We start from the raw sequence: 20,229 nt of genomic DNA on the forward strand, positions 1-20,229 counted from the left end.
ATTAGGAGCCCTGTCTGTAGCTTAATAAAAACATGATGCTAATGGACTGTGATCTTTTATTTGACTTTCAGAATACGTAGAAGGAAGGAAGAAAAACTTAAGGAACAAGAACAGAAAATGAAAGAGAAGCAAGAGAAACTGAAGGAGGATGAGCAGCGAAATTCAGCTGCAGATCTAGGGTATGGCTTGAATTTCATTCATTGGCTTTATTTATTCACCTCTTATACATAAAGAATAAGAATAACAGACACCTGAAAATCTAAAATGCTTTCAGAGTTTAGAAAATTAATTTTCTATAATTATATTTAAAAGCCTATGAAATTTATGTATAGACATTTATTTTTTTATTTTTTTATTTTTTTTTTTGGTTTTTCAAGACAGGGTTTCTCTGTAGCTTTGGAGCCTATCCTGGCACTCGTTCTGTAGAACAGGCTGGCCTTGAACTCATGGAGAGCCACCTACCTCTGCCTCCCAAGTGCTGGATTAAAGGCGTGCGCCACCAATGCCAGGCTATATAGACTCTTATCAAGTATACATTGGTTGATTTTTTTTTTTATCCTAATTTTTGAGAATATAAGAAATCATTCTCTGTCTCTCTCTCTCTCTCCTCCCCTCCTCCCTCTCTCTTTTTCTCTCTGTCTCTTCTGGTTTTTTTTTTTTTTTTTTTTTTTTTTTTTGAGATAGGGTTGCTCTGGATAGCCCTGGCTGTCCTGGAATTCTTCTGTAGACCAGGCTGCCTCCTGAGTGCCAAGATTAAAGATGTGTACCAACACCACCAGGCACATTTTCCCTTAAAGTTAATGTTGTAAACGATAACTTTCTAGAAAGCTTTCAGTGGGTTATTTGTAGCCAATCATATTTCTTGCCTAAATACTGTATTTTTCTCCCTTCCACAGCCACACCAGCATAGGTACACACTGTCCCACAGGGGAGGCTGTCCCACATTGGGAGGCTGATTTCTGCCATTCTTTGTAAATACCAAGATAGCCTCATACCTGAGTCCTCCTGCCTCTGCTTCCCGAGGATGAAGATTGTAGGCACATTCCACCACACCTGCTTTAGTATTATTCCTAATAGTAACTGGTAAATTGTAAGAAGTAACAACCTAAACATTAGTTGCTACAGTTTAAACGAATAGATCTACATCTTCTACATACCTGAAGAATATTACTCAGCCATAAAAGGAAAGGCAGTTCTGTTATATACTATTATAAGGATGAACCTTGAAAATAATTTTTGCTAAATTAAATAATCTAGAAAATAAATAAATGGCTGCACTGGCAATGGGGAGAAGTAAATGGCTAGTGGCTGTTAATATGAGGGTTTTCTGTTGGAATGATTAGAATATTTGGAATTAGATAGTGTTGGTGATTGCACAACAGCGATTAATCACTGTTCTGTTGCTGTGAGGAGACACCTTGACCAAGGCAACTCTTTTAAAAAAGTAACTGTTTAATTGTGGGCTTGCTTCCAGTTTCAGAGGGCTAACCCGTGGTGGTCATGGTGGGAAGCAGGCAGGCATGGAGCTTGAACATTAGTTGAGAGCTTTGCATTCTTATCCACAGGCAGGAGGGTAAGAGAAAGAGACTGCACCAGGCTGGTCTTTTGAACCCTCAAAGCCTACCCATAGTGACACACCTTCAACAACTAGGCCAGAGCTCCTAATCTTTCCCTAAACAATCTAGGACTAGGGAGGAGCCATTCTAATATATGAGCCTATGGGGGCCATTCTCATTCAAATCACCACAGGCAATCTTATAAATATGCTAAAAAAACATCACTGAGTTGTACCTTTGAAATGATTTTCTTTTCTTATTTATAAAAAGATTTTGATTTTTTTTGTTTTATTTTATTTTATTTTATTTTTGGAGCCTGGTCTTTGTACATAGATAGCCTGGCTGTCTTGCCCATGTAGATCAGGCTGCCCTTGAACTCAATTCAGAGCTCTGTCTCTCTCTGCCTCCAAAGGCATGACATTCATAGCATATACAGCGTTGGGGTTTTTTATTTTTCTGTGCTGAGAACTAAATCCAGGCATGGCAGGTGTTGAGCATGTGCTCTCCCACTGGTCTACATACTTGACCTCTCTCAGTTTTCTGAAAAAGAAACATTAAAACCAGACTTGCATGTGTTATTGCACTCTGTAGGCTGAAGAAGAAAGGTTGCTGTAAGCTTAACTTACGGTCAGCCTGTGCTACACAGTGCATTACAGGTATTGCCTCAACAAACAAATGAATCCACTTTTCCCTATTTTTGTGTTTTTATGGGGGTTTCATGTCACCACAGCTGGCCAGCTTTAAGTTCTAGAATTACAGGCGTACATCTACATACCTGACTTCTTCATATTTTAAAATCATGTTGTGTGTATGACTGGGGGAAGGGCATTTGTTCTCTCCTTCCACCTTTTGGTGGATTCTGGGGTTTGAACTTGGCATATTGTGCTTACATGCAAGCAACTTTACTCCTGAGCTACCCTGTCTACTCCTTCATGTTTTTATACTCATCCTTCCCTGTCATATACCTTTTCCCTGTCTCCTTATAAATATAAATGTGAGCCTGCAAAACTTTGGATGTAGTAACAAAAATAGTAGCATGTACTTTGTCTGGGAGTCTTGCTGTTCACTCCGACTACCCTGGTACTCTCTGTGTGTGGCCCAGGCTGACCTTAGACTCAAGGTAGTCTTTCTCCCTCAGCCTCTGGATGTTGGAATTAAGGTATGCACCACTGCACCCAGTTTAAATGGTGGGATTCACTCTGAAGTTCATTTAATCTTAATTTAAATTTTGAGCAACATAATGGAGTAAGCAGGTTATGTTCATTCTACCCACGCACTGTGTCTGAAGTAAGCAGGTTATGGTCATCCCACCCACCCACTGTGTCTGAAGTGTGCACTTCCCCTGATGTGTGTACGCCTCCCTGTATTTTCCTACTCTGACCATCACCACCTTGCCAGTGCCCTGAGCGTTTAAAGTGACTTTCTACATCATCCACTTTCTCAGCTACATTGCAGTCAACCATGCTCTCTAATCCTCTTTCCCTTCTGCACTGTGAAGAGTTGCCTCAGCTGCACTAGCTACTCTTGCAGATGGGACACAGGTTCTGTTCCTAGCAAGTACTTGGTACTCAACACCATCTGTAAGTCCAGTTCCTAGGGATCCAACCCCCTCTTTCTGGCCTTCACAAGCACCAGGAGCATACATGGTGCATATACATACATGCAGGCAAAATGCATAAACATACTAAATAAATCCAAACTTCACTTTTCTCCACTGCTCTAGGGCCAAGCATGGTTTAACTCTGCCTTTTTTCTCATCCATATATTGAGTCACTCCTCTTATACTTTGTCAAGATTTTAAGCTCATACCTTTTCCTTTCAGGGAGGAAGGAAAGGAAGATTTTGACACTAGTATTGAGAGCAAAGAAACAGAGCAGAAAGATCTGGACCCTGATATGGTCACTGAGGATGAAGATGACCCAGGATCACAGAGAAGGAGCAGAAGAGGTATCATATCTGTTGGGTCATTTACGGCAGGGTTGTTTGTTTCTTGGCTATGTCTTGATTGAGCTATATTCAGGCCAGCATTAAACTCACTATGTTGCCAGAACTGACTTTGAACTCCTGACTCTCCTGCCTCTATCTCTCAGTGATGGGATTATAGGTATATGTTCCATGTCTATCTGTGGTGGTGTCTTACACATAGCCTTATAGCTCATGAGTTGTAAAAACCTGACCAATTTGTTATAAATGATGTTGTGGGGCCTCACTATGTAGTATATAGCCCAGACTTGTCTGGAACTTTCTTTTTCTTTTTTCTCAAGACAAGGTTTTTCTGTGTAGTCCTGGCTGTCCTGGAACTTGCTCTGTACACCTGGCTGGCCTCAAACTCAGATTCATCTGCCTTTGTCTCCCAAGTTGCTGTTACCACATCCTGGCATGTCTCGTATTTCTTTAATGAAAAATTAAAATATAATGAGGCTGAGTATGATGGCAGAGGCCTTAAAGAGCCAGGTCTATATGATGGGGCCCTGGCTCAACAATAACAGCAACAAAACCCAAAGAAACAAAATATAAATGGAATGTAATGATACATTTCTTTCAACACAGGAAAAGCTGGACAAAGTGGAGTCAAGCAGTGTATAAAGCAGGAGGAGATAAACTGCTGCATAAAGCAGGAGCCTCTTGCTGCTGATACAGAGGAAGCTTTGAGGCAGGAACATCAGCGGAAAGAGAAAGAACTCCTAGACAAGATCCAGAGTGCCATCGCCTGTACCAACATCTTCCCTTTGGGGCGAGACCGCATGTACAGGCGATACTGGATTTTCCCTTCTATTCCTGGCTTGTTTATAGAAGAGGATTTTTCAGGTCTCACTGAAGACATGCTGTTGCCTAGACCTTCATCATTTCATGATAATGCACAGTCTCACAACGCTCAGGTATCTGTTAAAACTGAAGAGTCATTCATGTCTGAATCTACCTCCAGTCTTGACCAAGGTCCATTTGACGATTCTATACTGCTGCCAAAACCGGTGCATAAGCCAAATCGGTGGTGCTTCTACAGTTCTGAAGACCAACTGGACCAGCTGATCGAAGCTCTCAACTCCAGAGGACACAGAGAAAGTGCCTTAAAAGACACCCTGCTGCAGGAGAAGAGCAGGATATGTGCTCAGCTGGCCCACTTTTCTGAAGAAAAATTTCACTTTTCAGGTAAATTTTTGTTTGTTTTGATTTTTGAGTCAGGGTCTCTACATATCGCAGGCTGTCCTGGAACACACTGTAGAACAGGATGACCTTCAAACCATGGAGATAGATCCACCTGACTTTCAGGTAAAGTTTCACTGAAAAGTATTGTGTTTTTTGTTTTTTGTTTTTTTCTTTTCCTATAATCCTAATCATTGAGGATTAAACCTATTTCAATCTGTTACACAGACGTAAAAATATGTTAATGTGGGCATATATTTCTTCATACAGACTAAGGTTCACAAAATGTCTTTATGTTGTTTGGATCATGAGTAACCATCTAGAGTATGAACAGGTCTCAGTAGACTGACTGCTTGTATTATTCAGCTTTGCATTGCTGTGACAAAATAACCTGCACTCCTGGGTTTGGCAGGAGTGACCAAGTATCACAGTGGTAGCTTGGAAACAGAAAACTGCAGTAGCTCACTTCCTTCTCTTTCCACCTTTATTGCTCTGGGCCTCCAGTCTATTTGGGTGGTGCCACCCCATTCAAGGTGGTTCTTTGACCTTCTGCTTCTGGCTACTGTCATATATGTTACTGGTCTAGAAACACCAAAGTGTACTTTACTGATTTCCCACAGATAGCCCAAGACTCTAAGTTTTGAAGATGCTATAGTAAATGGGATTAATTCCAGCCAGATTCATACATTAGTGGTTTCTGGAGGCAGAGTGGCTGCCAGGGCAGATCAGGGAGCAGTACTTCTTGTGGGAGGCTGACTCACTGATGGTAGATTAGAAAAGGAAAACCTCCCTTGATGAGAGTTTGGAGAACTGCTTACATTTGGGGCATGTTAACTATGTCATACTTTATGGTTTTTTTTTTCTTTTTATTTATTCTTTTCTCATATGTTACATTCGGACTGCAGTTTCCCTCCCTCCACTCCTCCCAGTTTAATTCCCCACACACTTTTCCTCTCCCCCATATACACTTCTCTTCAGAAAAGAGTAGGCCTCCTGGAGATATCTAACAACATGCAATAAAACCTCATAGCAAAAAGCCTCATAGCAAAGCAACCCACTAGGAACAAAAGGGTCAGAGACCCCACTGTTACCCAGGCTAAAGGACCACAGCATATATACAGAGGACCTAGCACATTCCCATGCAAGCTCTGCGATTGTCACTTCAGTCTCTGTAAGCCCTTATGAGCCCTGCTTTTGTGTGGGTCATGCTCTCCTGGTTCCCCCACCCCTCTGACTCCAATAATCCTTGCTTCCCCTCTTCCAAAGGATTCCCCGAACTCCACATGATGTTTGGCTGTGGATCTCTGCATCTACTCCCGTCAGCTGCCAGAGGAAGCCTCTCTGATGATTGAGCTAGGCACTGATCTATAAGTATCGCAGAATATCATTAGGAATCATTTCATTGACTTTTTTGTCACTTGTGTTTGGCTCTACCCTAGGTCTCTGGGCCATCCAACTTTTGGTTGGTTCCTGGCCCTCCAGACAGTGTCAGGCATGGTGATTCCCTCTCTTAGAATAGGCCTCAAGTCAGACCATTTTTATATTTTTCAACAGATCACTCACCAATTGAAAGTATACAATTAGTGGTTATCATTGTATTCACAAATATACAAATATACACAATCATCCTCACGGTCCATCTTAAAACATTTTTGTTACCTCAAACAAGAATCTTTGTGAGCTAGGGAATTAGCTCAGCAGCTAAAAGTGCTTACCTTGTGAGCCTGATGACCTGGGTTTAGTTACCTGAACCACATTTTTTAGAAAGAAAAGCCAAGGGGGTACTGTGAGTCTCCTCTATCACTCTACAGTGAGGTGAGAGGCAGGGACAGGACAGTCAGCTGGAAGCTTGAATATACAGTGCAGGGGTAAATCACACACTGTCTCTGTTGCTGCTGGCCCTGAACTCAAGAGATCTGCCTGCCTCTGTCTCTGTGTTGGTGGTGCACAGCTTTAATCCCAGCACTTGGGAGGCAGAGGTAGGCGGATCTCTGTGAGTTCAAAGCCAGCCTGGTCTACAGAGTGAGTTCCAGGACAGCCTCCAAAGCAATACAGAGAAACTCTGTCTTGAAAAACAAAAACAAAGGCATTCACTACCACTGCCTTGCACTCTTGACACTTTGTGAAAGGAATCATATCTTTTGTGGTTAACATCGTAAGTGAAATGCTTCTAATGTTCTCAAAGCTTAATTACTTTTTATGGCCAAATAATATTCCTATATATATACACACTACATTTTAGTTACCCATTTGTGGATGTTTGGTTTGTTTCTAACTTTTGACTGTAAATATTTATATACAATTTTTTTGTGTGTCAATAGGGATTTTCATTTGTTAAGTCTTTACCTAGGGGTAAAATTACTTAGCCATGGAACAACTTTAATACTTTGGGAACTGCTAGTTTGTTTCCAAAGCAGCTACATATTTATTTTCCCATGCATGATGCATGAAGGTTCTAGTTCTCCACTTCCATGTAAATTATCTAACTTTCTATTTCAGCCATCCTAAGGGGTGTGACGCCTCACTGGAGAGGATCTCTTCGTATATTTTCCTTAAATAAATATCTATGCAAATATTTTGCCTATTTTGTAAACGGATTGTCTTTTTATGTCTATTATGTCTATTTCTATTTATGTGTATCACGTCTTTTTATTGTAAGAGTTCTTTGTTCTGAATACAAGACTGTGATGTGATGACTAGTTTTATGTCAACTTGATACAAGCTGGGGTCCTCTGGAAAGAAAAAGTCCTAACTAAGAAAATGCCTCCGTGGGATTGGCCTGTAGGAAAGTGTGTAGGGCTTCTTGATTGACTGATGTGGGAGGGCCTGTTTCACAGCAGGAGGTGCCATGCCTAGGCAGGTAGTATAACAAAACAGGTTAAACAAATCCTGAGCAGCAATCCAGCAAGCAGCACTCATCCATGGCTTCTGCTTCAGCACTTCTAGTGAAGACTTATGGTGCTTTCATGCCAGTTATCTAAAAGTCATATCATGACATGTTTCTGTGGTTGCAACTATTGAGGATTTGTGGTTCCTTCAATTATCTCCGAAATTACGTCATGTTATGTTATTTCAGACAATCCTCAAGCTGATACCAAGCCTGTTTCTTCTCGGGGACGATCTTCCAATGTATGTGACACATCACAGATGTCTGCAGAGAAGCAGCTTGAGCTGAGACTCAGAGATTTTCTTTTGGATATTGAAGACAGGATCTATCAAGGGACATTAGGAGCAATCAAGGTTTGTCTCTCCTGATGTTTATAGCTTAGCTGGTCTGTGTAAATATTTCTAAATGTTTTATATTCTCATCAGATGTTGAAATATATAAGGATACTTTCTTCCTTAACTAGCCCCTGCCTTCTTTGCCTGGTCCTATTGGTTGGTTGTTCCTTCAGCCCCACTAACAGGACCTTGTACACACTAGGCAATGGCTCCAGTAAAGTGCATCCCCAGCTGTTGGTTTCTTTATCTTTGAGATATGGTCTAACACTGTAGCCCTCATTACCTGGAACTCTCCACCTAAGTGCTGGAATTACAGGCCCACGCCATCATGCCTGTTACATATGCTCTGTTCATGCCTTTACTGTCATTTTTCTGTGGCCAACTTAAAATGATTTATAAAGTGGCTGGGAAGGTGGCTCAGCTGTTAAAGAGTACTGGCTACTCTTCCTGGGGACCCAGATTTAATTAGTGGTAGCTCACAACCTTCTATGGCTCCAGTCTCAGAGGCTCTAACTCTCTTCTGGCCACCATGGTCATCGGACACTTAAGTGGTGCATAGACTTATATGCAGGTGAAATACTTGTACACATAAAATTAAATTAAAAATTGTTTATAGCTGGGCATGGTGGCATATGCCTTTAATCCCAGCACTTGGGAGGCTGAGGCTGGTGAATCTCTGAGTTTGAGGCCAGCCTGATTTATAAAGTGAGCTTCAGGATAAGCTGGAACTACATGGAGAGCCTGTTTCAAACAAAACAAAAAATTGATTATAAAGTTGTACATGGTGACTCACCTGTAATCCCAGTGATTTAGAGGTTGAATGAAGCAGGAGGATCACCATGAGTTCAAAGCCAGCTTGGACTGTATAGTAAAACCATCCCTCCCCCACCACCACCACTCACACACACACAATATGAAAGCTTTCATCTATGAATTATATAAATTTTATTTCATCATTTAGTAACCTCATTTTTATTATTTTTGGGTTTTGAGGTGATTTTTGTTATATAATCTTCCCCTCCAGTCCTCCTGCCTCAGCCTCCCGAGTGCAGGAACTGTTATTTTTTTTATATGCCTTTTGAATCATCTGTTTCAGAATGTACATGAATTAATCTTGTCGTATAAGTACATACCTTTTTAAGAGCAATATATTCCCATATTTCAGAGTTAATAAATTTGGGTTCTGTTACAGGTTACAGATAGACAGATCTGGAGATCGGCCTTAGAGAATGGACGATATGAGCTGTTAAGTGAGGAGAACAAGGAAAATGGAGTAATTAAAACTATAAATGAAGATGCAGAGGAGATGGAAGTTGAACAAGCAAGGGTCATAGTGAGAGACAGGTACAGAGGCTTCTCTGCTTGCCCCTTACTTAATGTTAAGCTCTTGACTTTTTTAGCAGTGTGTTTCATTTCAGTATATTATTGGGGCAGGTGTGCATGTGTGGGGAGCAGAAGTCGCTGTCTCCCGTTCTTCACTAAGAGTGGGCCTCTTCCTGAGTCTTCACTAATTCAGCCAGGCTAGGTAATCATTGAGCTGCAGGCAGGCACCTACCTGTGTAATGCTGCCATGCCTTCCTTTTGATGTGGGTACTGGGGATCTGAACTGTGGTCCTCCTGCTTGCACGGCAGGCAAAAGTGCTTGCTTGCAGCACAAGCCCAATAACCTGAGTTTGTACCCCAGAACCCATTTAAAGACAATTATGCCATGTATCTGCAGTTCTAGTCCGCTCCTATGTGGAGACAAAAATGGGCACAGAACTGGACAGAAACTTACAGGCCAGCCTGCCTGCTGGACATAGCAGAGCAGAAAACAAGAGGGACCCTACTTCAACAAGGTGGAAGGGGAGAAGCGACTATCAAAAGTTACCCTCAGACCTCTATCTGTGCACTGTGACATGAAGGAACTCATACAACATACAAACTCACTAACTAAATAAAGGAGTAGATTTTGGGGTGGGCTAGGATATAGCTCAATTGTAGAATACTGATCATTTTCTATACTTCACTCTTAACTTCATTTTATACTCATGCAACCAAAAGACAACTCATTAAAACGTATACTTCTATCTCAGTCAGGTCATATTGACTAGTACATAGTTCTAAGCAGTTTCTCCTCTAGAAGAGAATGTTGGAAAGACATGAAACTAATATATAGGAGGCCTCCTTATCCTGGAAGAACATGGAAGACAATGAAAGAAGTGCCACAGAGCCAGAATAGAGAGTGCACAAACTCAGGGGAAGAGGAGGATTGTGAATTCAGGACCAACCTAGGGCCATATAGAAGGCTCCAAGGACACCTTAGGCTATGTAGTGAGACCCTGTGTTTAAAAAAAGAAAAAGTACTGTAGAAAGTTTTCTGTGGGGAGGATCCTATTCAAAGGCTTCGTAAGTGATCATTTTACACTGGGGAGATGTAAGTCTAGAAGTTTACATCTAGTAAGGGGAAGGGAAAGTTCCGAGGTTCTTGCCCAGTAGCTGCAGCAGAGTAATAATGATAAACTGCCCAAGAGCCGTAAGCTTTACTGCCTGTCACCCTCATCTCTCTGAAATTTTTCCCAGAAGCCTTCCTTCCTTTGACGAGGTATCCTTCTGTCCTAAATGAACCTCTGCTTTTCATTCACTTGTAATAGCTTTTTGAGATTGGGGAATTTTCTTACATAGGTGTTGATTAACTTTTGGAATCTAGGGAGATGGCTTAGTGGATAAAGCACTTGCCTTGTAAGTTGGAACCTGAGTTCGAATCCCCAGAACATATATAGAGCTAGGCACATGCTCCTAGTACTATCACTGGCAAGATGGGAGGCAGAGATGGCATTCATGCCAGCTAGCCTGGCATCTGCAATGGTGAACAACAAAAGAGACCTTGTCTCAAAGAAGGTGGAAGGCAACAAGTGATGCCTGTGGCTGTCCTCTGACCTTGACTCCCTTGCTGTGGTATGAGCACGCACTCATACATACACACAAACTTGTGAAGAATCAGTAGGTACCAGTTTCACCTGCTTATGATTTTTAGTACTGTAAACTGTTTTTATTTTAATTGTAGACTTTTGGGGATTAAAACAGAAACTCCTAGTGCCGTCTCAACTAACAGCAGTACACCACAGTCAGTGAGCAGTGTGGTTCACTATCTGGCCATGGCCCTGTTTCAGATAGAGCAGGGCATTGAACGGCGGTTCCTCAAAGCTCCACTTGGTGAGTATCTTATTACAGAATACTAGTTACATTGAAATCACTAACAATTACTTCTATTGGAACTTTACGGGCTGACATAATGAAACTGATAAGCTCATAGAATAAGCTTGAAATTGTTTTCTCTTTTTTAAAAGATGAGCTTTTCAGGTAAGATGTCTTTTAAATAATGCATAGATACTGTTTCCTCGCTTATTCTAAACATTGTTCCAGTGAATTTTTTTAAGTGTTTTCTTGTGTTTGATGTTTCAAAAAGATTACCAAAATGTATTATCCAGACTTCAAATAATATAAATTATTTTTTTTTAGTGACTTAAATTTTTTTGTTAGTGATTTAAATCCCCTTCATTTTGAAGATTAGGTTTAAAAATATGTATTACCCAAGAACTGTAAGTAATAAAGTATTAGGAATGTAGTTGAGGATTTGTTTTACCGGGGTGTGTGTGTGTGTGTGTGTGTGTGTGTGTATGTGTGTATGTGTGTGTATGTATGTATGTATGTATGTATGTATGTATGTATGTATGTATGTTGCTGAGGATTGTACCCACAATCTCATGCATGCTAGGTAAACTCTATTGCTGAGCTACAGTTTGTGGTTAGAGTGAAAGAAATAATATCTATGGTTTTTGGCTATTTATGCAATTAATAGGCTTCTTAGGGCCAACCTAAGAACCTAATTATGTCTTCAGAAAATATGAACTTCTCTTTAGACTTTAATAATTCATCATGTTATCAAGTTATGCTAGCACAAGCCTTTAATCCCAGCACTAAAGAGGCAGGCAGGTGAATCTCTGAGTTTAAGGCCAGCCTGGTCTACACAGCCAGTTCTAGGCCAGCTGGGGCTGCATAGTGAGACCTTGTCTTTAATTAAAAAAAAAAAAAAAAAATATATATATATTATTATATATATATATATATATATATCATTAGGGTTATGAATGAAGAAGATAAAAACCATACCTTTTGGTCTCACTGGAGTGAGAAACCTGAGTAAACTAAATAATAATAATAATTGATATTGATGTGAGATCAGTGTTTCTCAACCTTCCCAATGCTGTGACTATTTAATACAGTTGTGGTGACCCTCAACCATAATGTTATTTTTGTTGCTATTCATAACTATAGTTTTGCTGCTGTTATGAATTGTATCATAAATATATGTGCTTTCCGATGGTCTTAGGCAATCCCTGTGAAAGGGTCATTCAATGCCCCCCTCCCCCAAGAGGCTACAACCCAAAGGTTGAGAACTATTGCCACAGACAGTATCAGCCAAACAGTCTCAGACTGTGAATCTTCAGATAGTTCTATTATAACTTAAATAAGTCACATATTGACAGTAGCAGTTGTAAGGCCTTTCTCTCATCTTTTAGCATCCATCTGTTATGGTGTGTTTCGTTTTGCTGGGGTTTGGTACTGAAGATTGAATGTAGGGCTCCACATGTGCTAGCCAAACATTACAGTTGAGCTATATCTCCAGCCCTCAGTTTCCATTTGAAGGCAGGGTCTCACTTAAGTTGCCGAGGATAATCCTGAACTCTTCTGTAGCTCAGGCAGGTCTTGAACTTGGTGTCCCTCCTGCCTTAGGCACCGTACTATCAGCTGGTATTACAGGCCTATACCATGAGACCCAAGTTCCTCGTATTCCTTTAAGTTGGCTTATCAAAAAGGAAAGCTCAGATGCTACCCCACTGTATACAGATCAAGAGATGGGCTCTCACTGCTGAACTCTTTGTTATTGATAGATTCAAAGAGAGCTAAAATAATGGCTTCCAGCTATCTACCCACCAAGCTCCAGTGGGTTGTTCCAATCCAACGGTCACACAAATGTCCCAAGTTAGATTAAATGGATCACAAAGCCAAACCAAAATTCAGGAGCCTGGGAAAGAAACTGGTGGAGGGGAGAGGTGTTAATGGGGATGGAAGGGAATTGAGGGTTTTGGAGGAGGGTGGGGACATAGCTACATGGTAGTGTTTGCTTACTTGGCCTATGTGCTCAGAACTTATTGGCTCTTCTATTAGGGGCTTAGATAAGAGTGCTGAGAGAAATGGCAGAAAATGGAGCCTTGACTGAGAGATCGAAGAGGGAAGCAAAGATTCTCTTAACACTTGGGATAGGGGTTATTTGTGTGGTATTTGGGGCTAAGAATCTGTGTATGTTGATCAACTCAAACTGAAGAATCAACTGATTAATAAGAAAACCAGCATATCAGTGGGACAGTCGGCAAGTATTTTCTCAGGGTCAGCACACAGAGGCTGTGTCCAGATAGGCTATATCTCAAGCTGTCAGCAGAACTCGGCAGGGTGTAGGTCTCATGGTGCTGGTTCTGAAGGCTTGAAAGATGCAAGTTGAGAGAGTCATGGAGAGTGGCTGAGGCCTAGCATCTGTGGGATGGTCAGTTGCAATGAGACCCCAGACATTGGAGATGCCAGGGCCATGGCATGCCCGTCAAAGACAACAGCAGGTGTGGAAGGGGAGGAGAAGAGAAGAGCCTCCCTGCCTAGCTCTGAGATCCCCACCATTGCCTTGTGGTTGTAGAGTCCTTGTATTCTGTAAACGGTTTGTCACTGCCTAACTCTGTAAGGTGGGGATTTAAAAGAAGCCTCCAATCTTCTTGAGGCTAGCCTTGAAAACCTCTAAGAAAAAAATGAGATCTAGTTGTTTAGTTAGCCTGCATTTTCATCTGTACATCTTAGTAAAGGTTTGGGCCAGGAAAAAATGTTAGCAATGGGAGTTGTTGCAACTTGTATCTGGTTAGTTATTTGAGGGCCACAGTGATCCTAAGGCCCATTTACACACATAGTAATTTTAGAACTTAGATTTCATCCTACGAGATGAAAGAAACCAGTCTAATTTAGGATCTTAAGTAAATGAAGCTCAGAAGCTGAGCACTAGCTCAGTGGCAGAGAACATGCCAGTAATCCCAGAACTCAGTGGGCTTTGAAGTTCAAAGCCAGTTTATGCTGAGGAGAATAAGGGCATTTGGAAGAGAGAAAAGGAGGTTCCATTTCATGAATGTCTGAGGTAGAATACATGCTACATTCTTCTAATATTTCGGCATAGGAAATTAGCCATAGGAGTTTTCCCAGTTTAACTTCAGCAGTTTTGTTGTTGTTGTTTTGGTTTTTCAAGACAGGTTTCTCTGTCTAGCCTTATTTTGGTTTCTTGAAGCAGAAAATCCACCAGGCATGCAGGTCACACATCTGTGATCTTAACTGTCACTGCATCCTGCATGGCCTGGGTCCTAGAACCCCACACATGTGCAGGGAAGCTAGGGTCCAGTAGGAGTGTGCTACCCCTGAAGAAAAGCACCTTCCACCACCAGCCATCAGGAGCCTCATCTGCTTACTAAGTACAGTGTGGAGTGCAGGAGGAGGGAGTGTTAGCTAATCTCAGGAGGTCTCCATAGGCCAGCAGCCTCAGGCTGGAAGCATTGGGGGTGGGACTACAGTTGCTTGTGCATACTCATCACCTCCGTAGGAACACTTTGCCATTGTGAGCCTTACCATGGTGAGACTTTTCTACTTGTGGGGCTGAGGCATTGGAGTCCTTGGTACGTGTCAGCAATACATTCATTCACTCAGGGCTTTCTTCTTCCCTCCAGCTGTTCTGGAGGCCGAGGCAGGAGGATCACAAATTCAAAACCAGTCTGGGCTCTCAGAATAATTTTTTAGGTAGCACTTCTGGAAATAGGGTCTTGCTGTGTATTCTGAGCTGGACTTGAACTCACAGCAATCTCTTGCCTCAGCCTCCCAAGTATACTACACACCTGACATTCATAATAAAATTTAAAATAGGCACCAGGGGGATGGCACAACAGGAACAGGCACTGCTGTATAAGCCCAATGATCTGAGTTTGGGCTTCAGAACCCACAAGGGTAGAAGGAGAAAACCGACTTCTAAAAGTTGTCCCTTGACCTTCACGGGCACTGTGTAGTACATACACACACATACATTAACTAAATACAGGTAGCTGCCATTTAAAATAAACAAAACTTCATACAGTTAAAACAGAGGCATTAAGCAGGAGGATCTCTGAGTTCAGGCAACCTGGCCTATCTAAGCCAGCAAGGGCTAGATATTAGACCCTGTCTCAGAGGCTAGGATTGTAGCTCAGCAAGAGTACTTGCCTAGTGTGTGTGAGGCTCTGGACTCAATCCCTAGCACCAAAAAGGAGAGAGAGGGAGAGCATACACCCCTTCTACTGTAGTTAATGGCACTGATAAAAATAGATTTATGTATGGGCTTTTTTTTTTTTAATTTGGGGGGAATCATGTTCAATCAATTGTCTTAGATGAGATGATGTGAGAATTATTTGTTAAAGTTAGTAATTTCATCATAATGCCATGCTTATGGTTAAATCCTTAAGCTATAATAGAAATTCTCAACTAACTTTGTCAATTTGAAATTAGGTAACACAGAAATTAATAAAGATCAAAAGGGAGCTAGAAAAAAAAAGAACAAGAAAAAGAGAGAGGACGATCAATCTAGTGTGAGAGATGGTAAATTTTTAACTTTTTACAGAAATGTGTTTTGTCTTATAAGAACATTTTACTCTGTGTTGCTGAGTACTAATGTGCATATTTAGTTTTGAAGAAAAATCTTGAATTTAATATTTTGGAAGGGAATGGGCAACTGTCGTCTTCCTAGTAGTCGCCTGCTGCATCTTTTTTTTTTTTTTTTTTTAAGATTTATTTACTTATTATGTATACAGTGTTCTGCCTGCATGTCTGCCTGCACATCAGAAGAGGGCATTAGATCTCATTACAGATGGCTGTGAGCCACCATGTGGTTGCTGGGAATTGAACTCAGGACCTCTAGGAAGAGCAGCCAGTGCTCCTAACCACTGAGCCATCTCTCCAGACCCGCCTGCTGCATCTTACACTTTAGCTAGTCGTTTGTTTTGTGTGTGTTCACGTGCATGCACATGCATGCTATGGCACATGGTTAGATGTCAGGACAGCTGGGGAGTTGGTTCCCCTGGTCTCTGGGATGCTTGGCGGCAAGTGCCTTTGCCTACTGAGCCATCTTGCTAACCCCTCATAGCTCTTCTAAGTTGACATGTACAAAGTAAATGTTAGTATACTTAGCTATATGTCCAAAGAATCAACAAATGGAACTTCTGTTTACATAAAACGTCCATAGCATGTTTTTCTCCAACTAACATCAAGAGAACTATAGAGAATCTTGGTACATATTTCTTGAGTTTATCCAGACCAGCAAAATGGAAGATAAGAGAAGCAAGACATACTTTGCCTTTGATAGTAATGTGTAACCTAGAGAACAATTGGCTTGTTAAAGCTTGTTCACACTGGTGAAGGAAGCAAATTTGTGTGCAACTGTGACCCAGCACTTAGGAAGTGGAGGCCATCCTAGGATGTGTAGGGAATCTGAGACCACCCTAGGCCACAGGAGACCCTGTCTCCACAAAAGGGTAGGAAAGGAATTTAGAAGAAATAGTTTGGATCTCTGGCACAAATGTAGAAAGCCTAGGATAGTGATGTAGGCCAATAATCCCAGTGCTAACCTGGCATAACTGATCTCAGTCTTGCTCTGTGGTCAAAGGTGATGCAGAACTTCTGACCCTCCTGCTTCTGCTCCCCTAGAACTGGGATTCACTGACACTAAGCTAGGAGTGGGTGGGTCATTCCTGTAATCCCAGCATTTAGGAGGCTGAGTCAAAGGGGATCCTAAATTTACCCCCCTTTTTTTTTAATTTTTCACCAAATCATGAACTAAAATCATTCACAATGCTTTCCAAGACTGTAAAAACTTTGTATAATTGACCTTTCTTCCACTCTAACATGTTGGCTATTCTTCAACCTTATTTATTGCCATTACCAAATAAGGATTGGTATCCAGATTTGTCCAGAAAGACTTCTTCATGATCTTTTAACTAGCAGGGCTTGCTGATCTTTCTTGGAGTGCTGTTCATGCCAGAGCTTTCCATGAAGCATTTAACAAAATCAAGACAAAAGACAAAAGGGTGTGTTAGTAATCACACACCCCAAGATAGAGATGAGCTGAAGTAGGAATTCAGAATTCAGCTAGAATTCTGTAGACAGAATTATGTACTGTCTACAAAGGTACCTTGGAGTGTGAGCTAGTTCTGGCTTAGTTTTATAGTATACATGAAATCCTTGGTCCAATCTAGATTGTGTGGAAAGATGAAAGTGGAAAAATACTGTTAGATTCTAAATATCATTGCCATTAATACCCACTTGAAAAGTCATTTGATTGGCCTAGCGCTGGTGGCTCATGCCTTTAATCCCAGTACTCGGGAGGCAGAGGCAGGTTCTCTGTGAGTTCGAGGTCAGCCTGGTCTACAGAGCGAGTTCCAGGACAGCCAGAGATGTTGCAGAGAAACCCTGTCTTGAAAATCAAAAAAGATACTTAGTTGATTCATCTGTTGATTTGCTTTTCCTCTTCTCCCACTGAGTTATTAATTTCTGTTAACATTTAGAAGTTCTCTCTAGTTCTTATCTCTTTGTTGTTTTAGTTACACTGGGGATCAAACCCAAGACTTGATGTATGGTGGGCACATGTCCTACCACTGCTCTGCACGTTCACCAGAGTTCTGATTCATGTAAACTTACTGATCTACTGTTTTTAAGTGAGCAGAGTAAATGTAGATGTATTAAGGAAAAATAAGAAAGCACTCAAGTGGGAAGGGCTCCGAGAAAGGGATACCTGTAAACTCCTGCATAAACTCTTAAACATAGTTTTTATATTCTATATAGTTCTGATATTTGAATTCTTTATTAGTCTCATTCTGCTAGTTTCCACAATATTTTATTTCCATGACAAAACTGTGCAAGGTGGTGTATGGATGTTATTGTTGGGGATGGAAAAACCAGAACTGGAATACAAAGCAAGCATTCTACTTCTGAGCTGTTCTTTCAAACACTTTGTGGGATTTGGTTTTCTTTATGTTTAGTTTTGTTTTAATTAGTGGGAGTGGTGCACTCACACATGTGTGCACCACGGCATACTATGGAGGTCAGAGGACACTCTTCTGTAGTTGGTTCTTTCCTTCCACTTTGGGTCCCAGGATCCAACTTAGGTCATCAGGCGTTCATGGCAAGCACACTTACCTGTTGAGCTGTCTTGATGGCTTGGATTTTCATTTTTTGCTTTGTTTCTTTGGTAGTTTGGCTGGTTGGTTTAGGTTGGGGCATGTTTTTTGCTTTGAGATAGGGCAAAGTAGCCCAGGATGGCCTTGAATTTAATACGTTGCCCAGGCTGACCTATGGATGAACCTCTTGCCTTAGTCTCTTGAGTGCAGGACTAATAACAGTGTTACTGTGGTAAACTTTCCAAAGTATACTAACTACACAGCGGTGTTTAGTATATTAATTCTTAGGAACACACTGAGCCAGCACTTTAACCTAATTTCAGAATGTGTACCATCAGCTCAAAAGAAACCTCATGTGTTTGGTATTGAAATTAGAAAACAGTCATTCTTCTGGCAATGAGAAAGTAACATACTTGATCCAAAGGAAGAGTAACTTATTTAACCAGTTTTAACACATTGCCTAAATTCCTTTCTCTTTTAACTATTAAAATCCTCAAGCCTTCAGTTTGTGGATTTAAGTAATTCCTTATGTCATTAAAAACGTGGCTCAGCAGATACATGGGCAGTTTGGGGGTGAGACAGTCTTGTTCTGTTGCAATCCAGACTGACCTAGAATTCATTGCATAGTCCAGGCTGGTTTCAAAATCACAGTAATTCTCTTGCTTGGCCTCCAAAGTGCTGGGATCACATGGAATTTTAGTTTTCAATAGTAAGCATAGTCTTTTTTGACAAATATAAGAAGAAACATGAAATTAAAGCTGTTTAAACTGTCAAAAAAAGTAATTCTAGGAGACATTTATGTTCACTCAGAACTTCAATCACTTTCCCTTTCATTTAAGATGGCAGTGACAGCGGACGTTCTTATAAAACCGTCCTGGACCGTTGGAGAGAATCTCTCCTTTCCTCTGCTAGTCTGTCCCAAGTCTTTCTGCATTTATCAACTTTGGATCGCAGTGTGATGTGGTCTAAATCTATACTGAACGCACGCTGCAAGATCTGCCGGAAAAAGGGAGATGCTGAAAACATGGTACTCTGTGATGGCTGTGATCGAGGGCATCACACCTACTGCGTCCGACCAAAGCTCAAGGTATTTTTACTTTTTTTCTGTTGCCCACATTGTAATAGAGATCTTGGCCACTAGATAATGGTCATTTCTGTAATTTGTTCAGACTGTTCCTGAAGGAGATTGGTTTTGTCCAGAATGTCGACCAAAGCAACGTTCCAGGAGACTTTCCTCGAGGCAGAGACCGTCCTTGGAAAGTGATGAAGAGGTGGAAGAGAATATGGAAGGTGACAATGAAGTCGATGATGATGATGAAGAGGGTCAAAGTGAGGAGGAAGAATATGAGGTAGAACAAGATGAAGAGGACTCTGAGGAAGAGGAACTCAGGTGAGTCCAGTTTGCAACATGAGGGTCTTCTAGCCTGTGACTCTCAAACCCACACAAAATAAAACTAACGTGTCTGAACCTACCTGTGCTTTTCATGTATTATAAATATTTCAGAGTATTTCCAAGGTGCTATTTCTGATCTAAGTAGTCCTCATTGTTGTGTTCTGTGCTCTTACCCCATTACTGTAACAACTCTTTGAAGACTTAGCAAGAGGTCCCTCAGACTGCCGCATGGGTTTGAAAGCTTGACAGTCCCTACTATGGTAACACTGGGGTCGTTCTCCCTTGTTTCATCTTTCTTTTTTCCCTGAAACAGTCTCACACTGTAGCTCAGGCTAACCTCAAACCTGAAGTGATCCTGCCTTAACCTCCTGAGTGCTCCGATTACAGAAATGCATCATCACACCCAGGTCAACCATTCCTTTCAGAACTGAAGTAAAGGGCAAGTCATAGCTGCTATGTAGATATATCTAGTAGGCAGGTATTTAAAAACTAGATATTTCTATCCACTGATTCTTCATCAGGAGGCCCAGATACAGTCACAACAAGAGGAAGTCATATTGTATTCTTTGTTCTCATTCTTTTTTTTTTTCTAACTTTGTGCACAATTTGTTTATTATTGGTGCATGCAATATTTTATTTTAGTTGCTAA

General features: G+C 41.2%; 1 protein-coding gene across 5 annotated transcripts in view; it reads left to right on the plus strand.

The window, feature by feature from the left end:
• The window catches only part of Baz1a (bromodomain adjacent to zinc finger domain 1A), an 81,165-nt gene that overhangs the window by 52,982 nt on the left and 7,954 nt on the right, over positions 1 to 20,229 (plus strand). For all 5 annotated transcript variants that reach the window (XM_027419709.2, XM_027419707.2, XM_027419706.2 and 2 more), the window contains 8 exons: positions 72 to 179; positions 3,379 to 3,503; positions 4,107 to 4,706; positions 7,777 to 7,940; positions 9,115 to 9,266; positions 10,969 to 11,117; positions 19,027 to 19,274; positions 19,357 to 19,577. In XM_027419709.2, the coding sequence (XP_027275510.1) occupies positions 72 to 179; positions 3,379 to 3,503; positions 4,107 to 4,706; positions 7,777 to 7,940; positions 9,115 to 9,266; positions 10,969 to 11,117; positions 19,027 to 19,274; positions 19,357 to 19,577 (1,767 nt within the window). The remainder of the gene's footprint in view (positions 1 to 71; positions 180 to 3,378; positions 3,504 to 4,106; positions 4,707 to 7,776; positions 7,941 to 9,114; positions 9,267 to 10,968; positions 11,118 to 19,026; positions 19,275 to 19,356; positions 19,578 to 20,229) is intronic.

The sequence above is a fragment of the Cricetulus griseus genome, chromosome 5, assembly GCF_003668045.3.
Source record: "Cricetulus griseus strain 17A/GY chromosome 5, alternate assembly CriGri-PICRH-1.0, whole genome shotgun sequence".
NCBI lineage: Eukaryota > Metazoa > Chordata > Mammalia > Rodentia > Cricetidae > Cricetulus > Cricetulus griseus.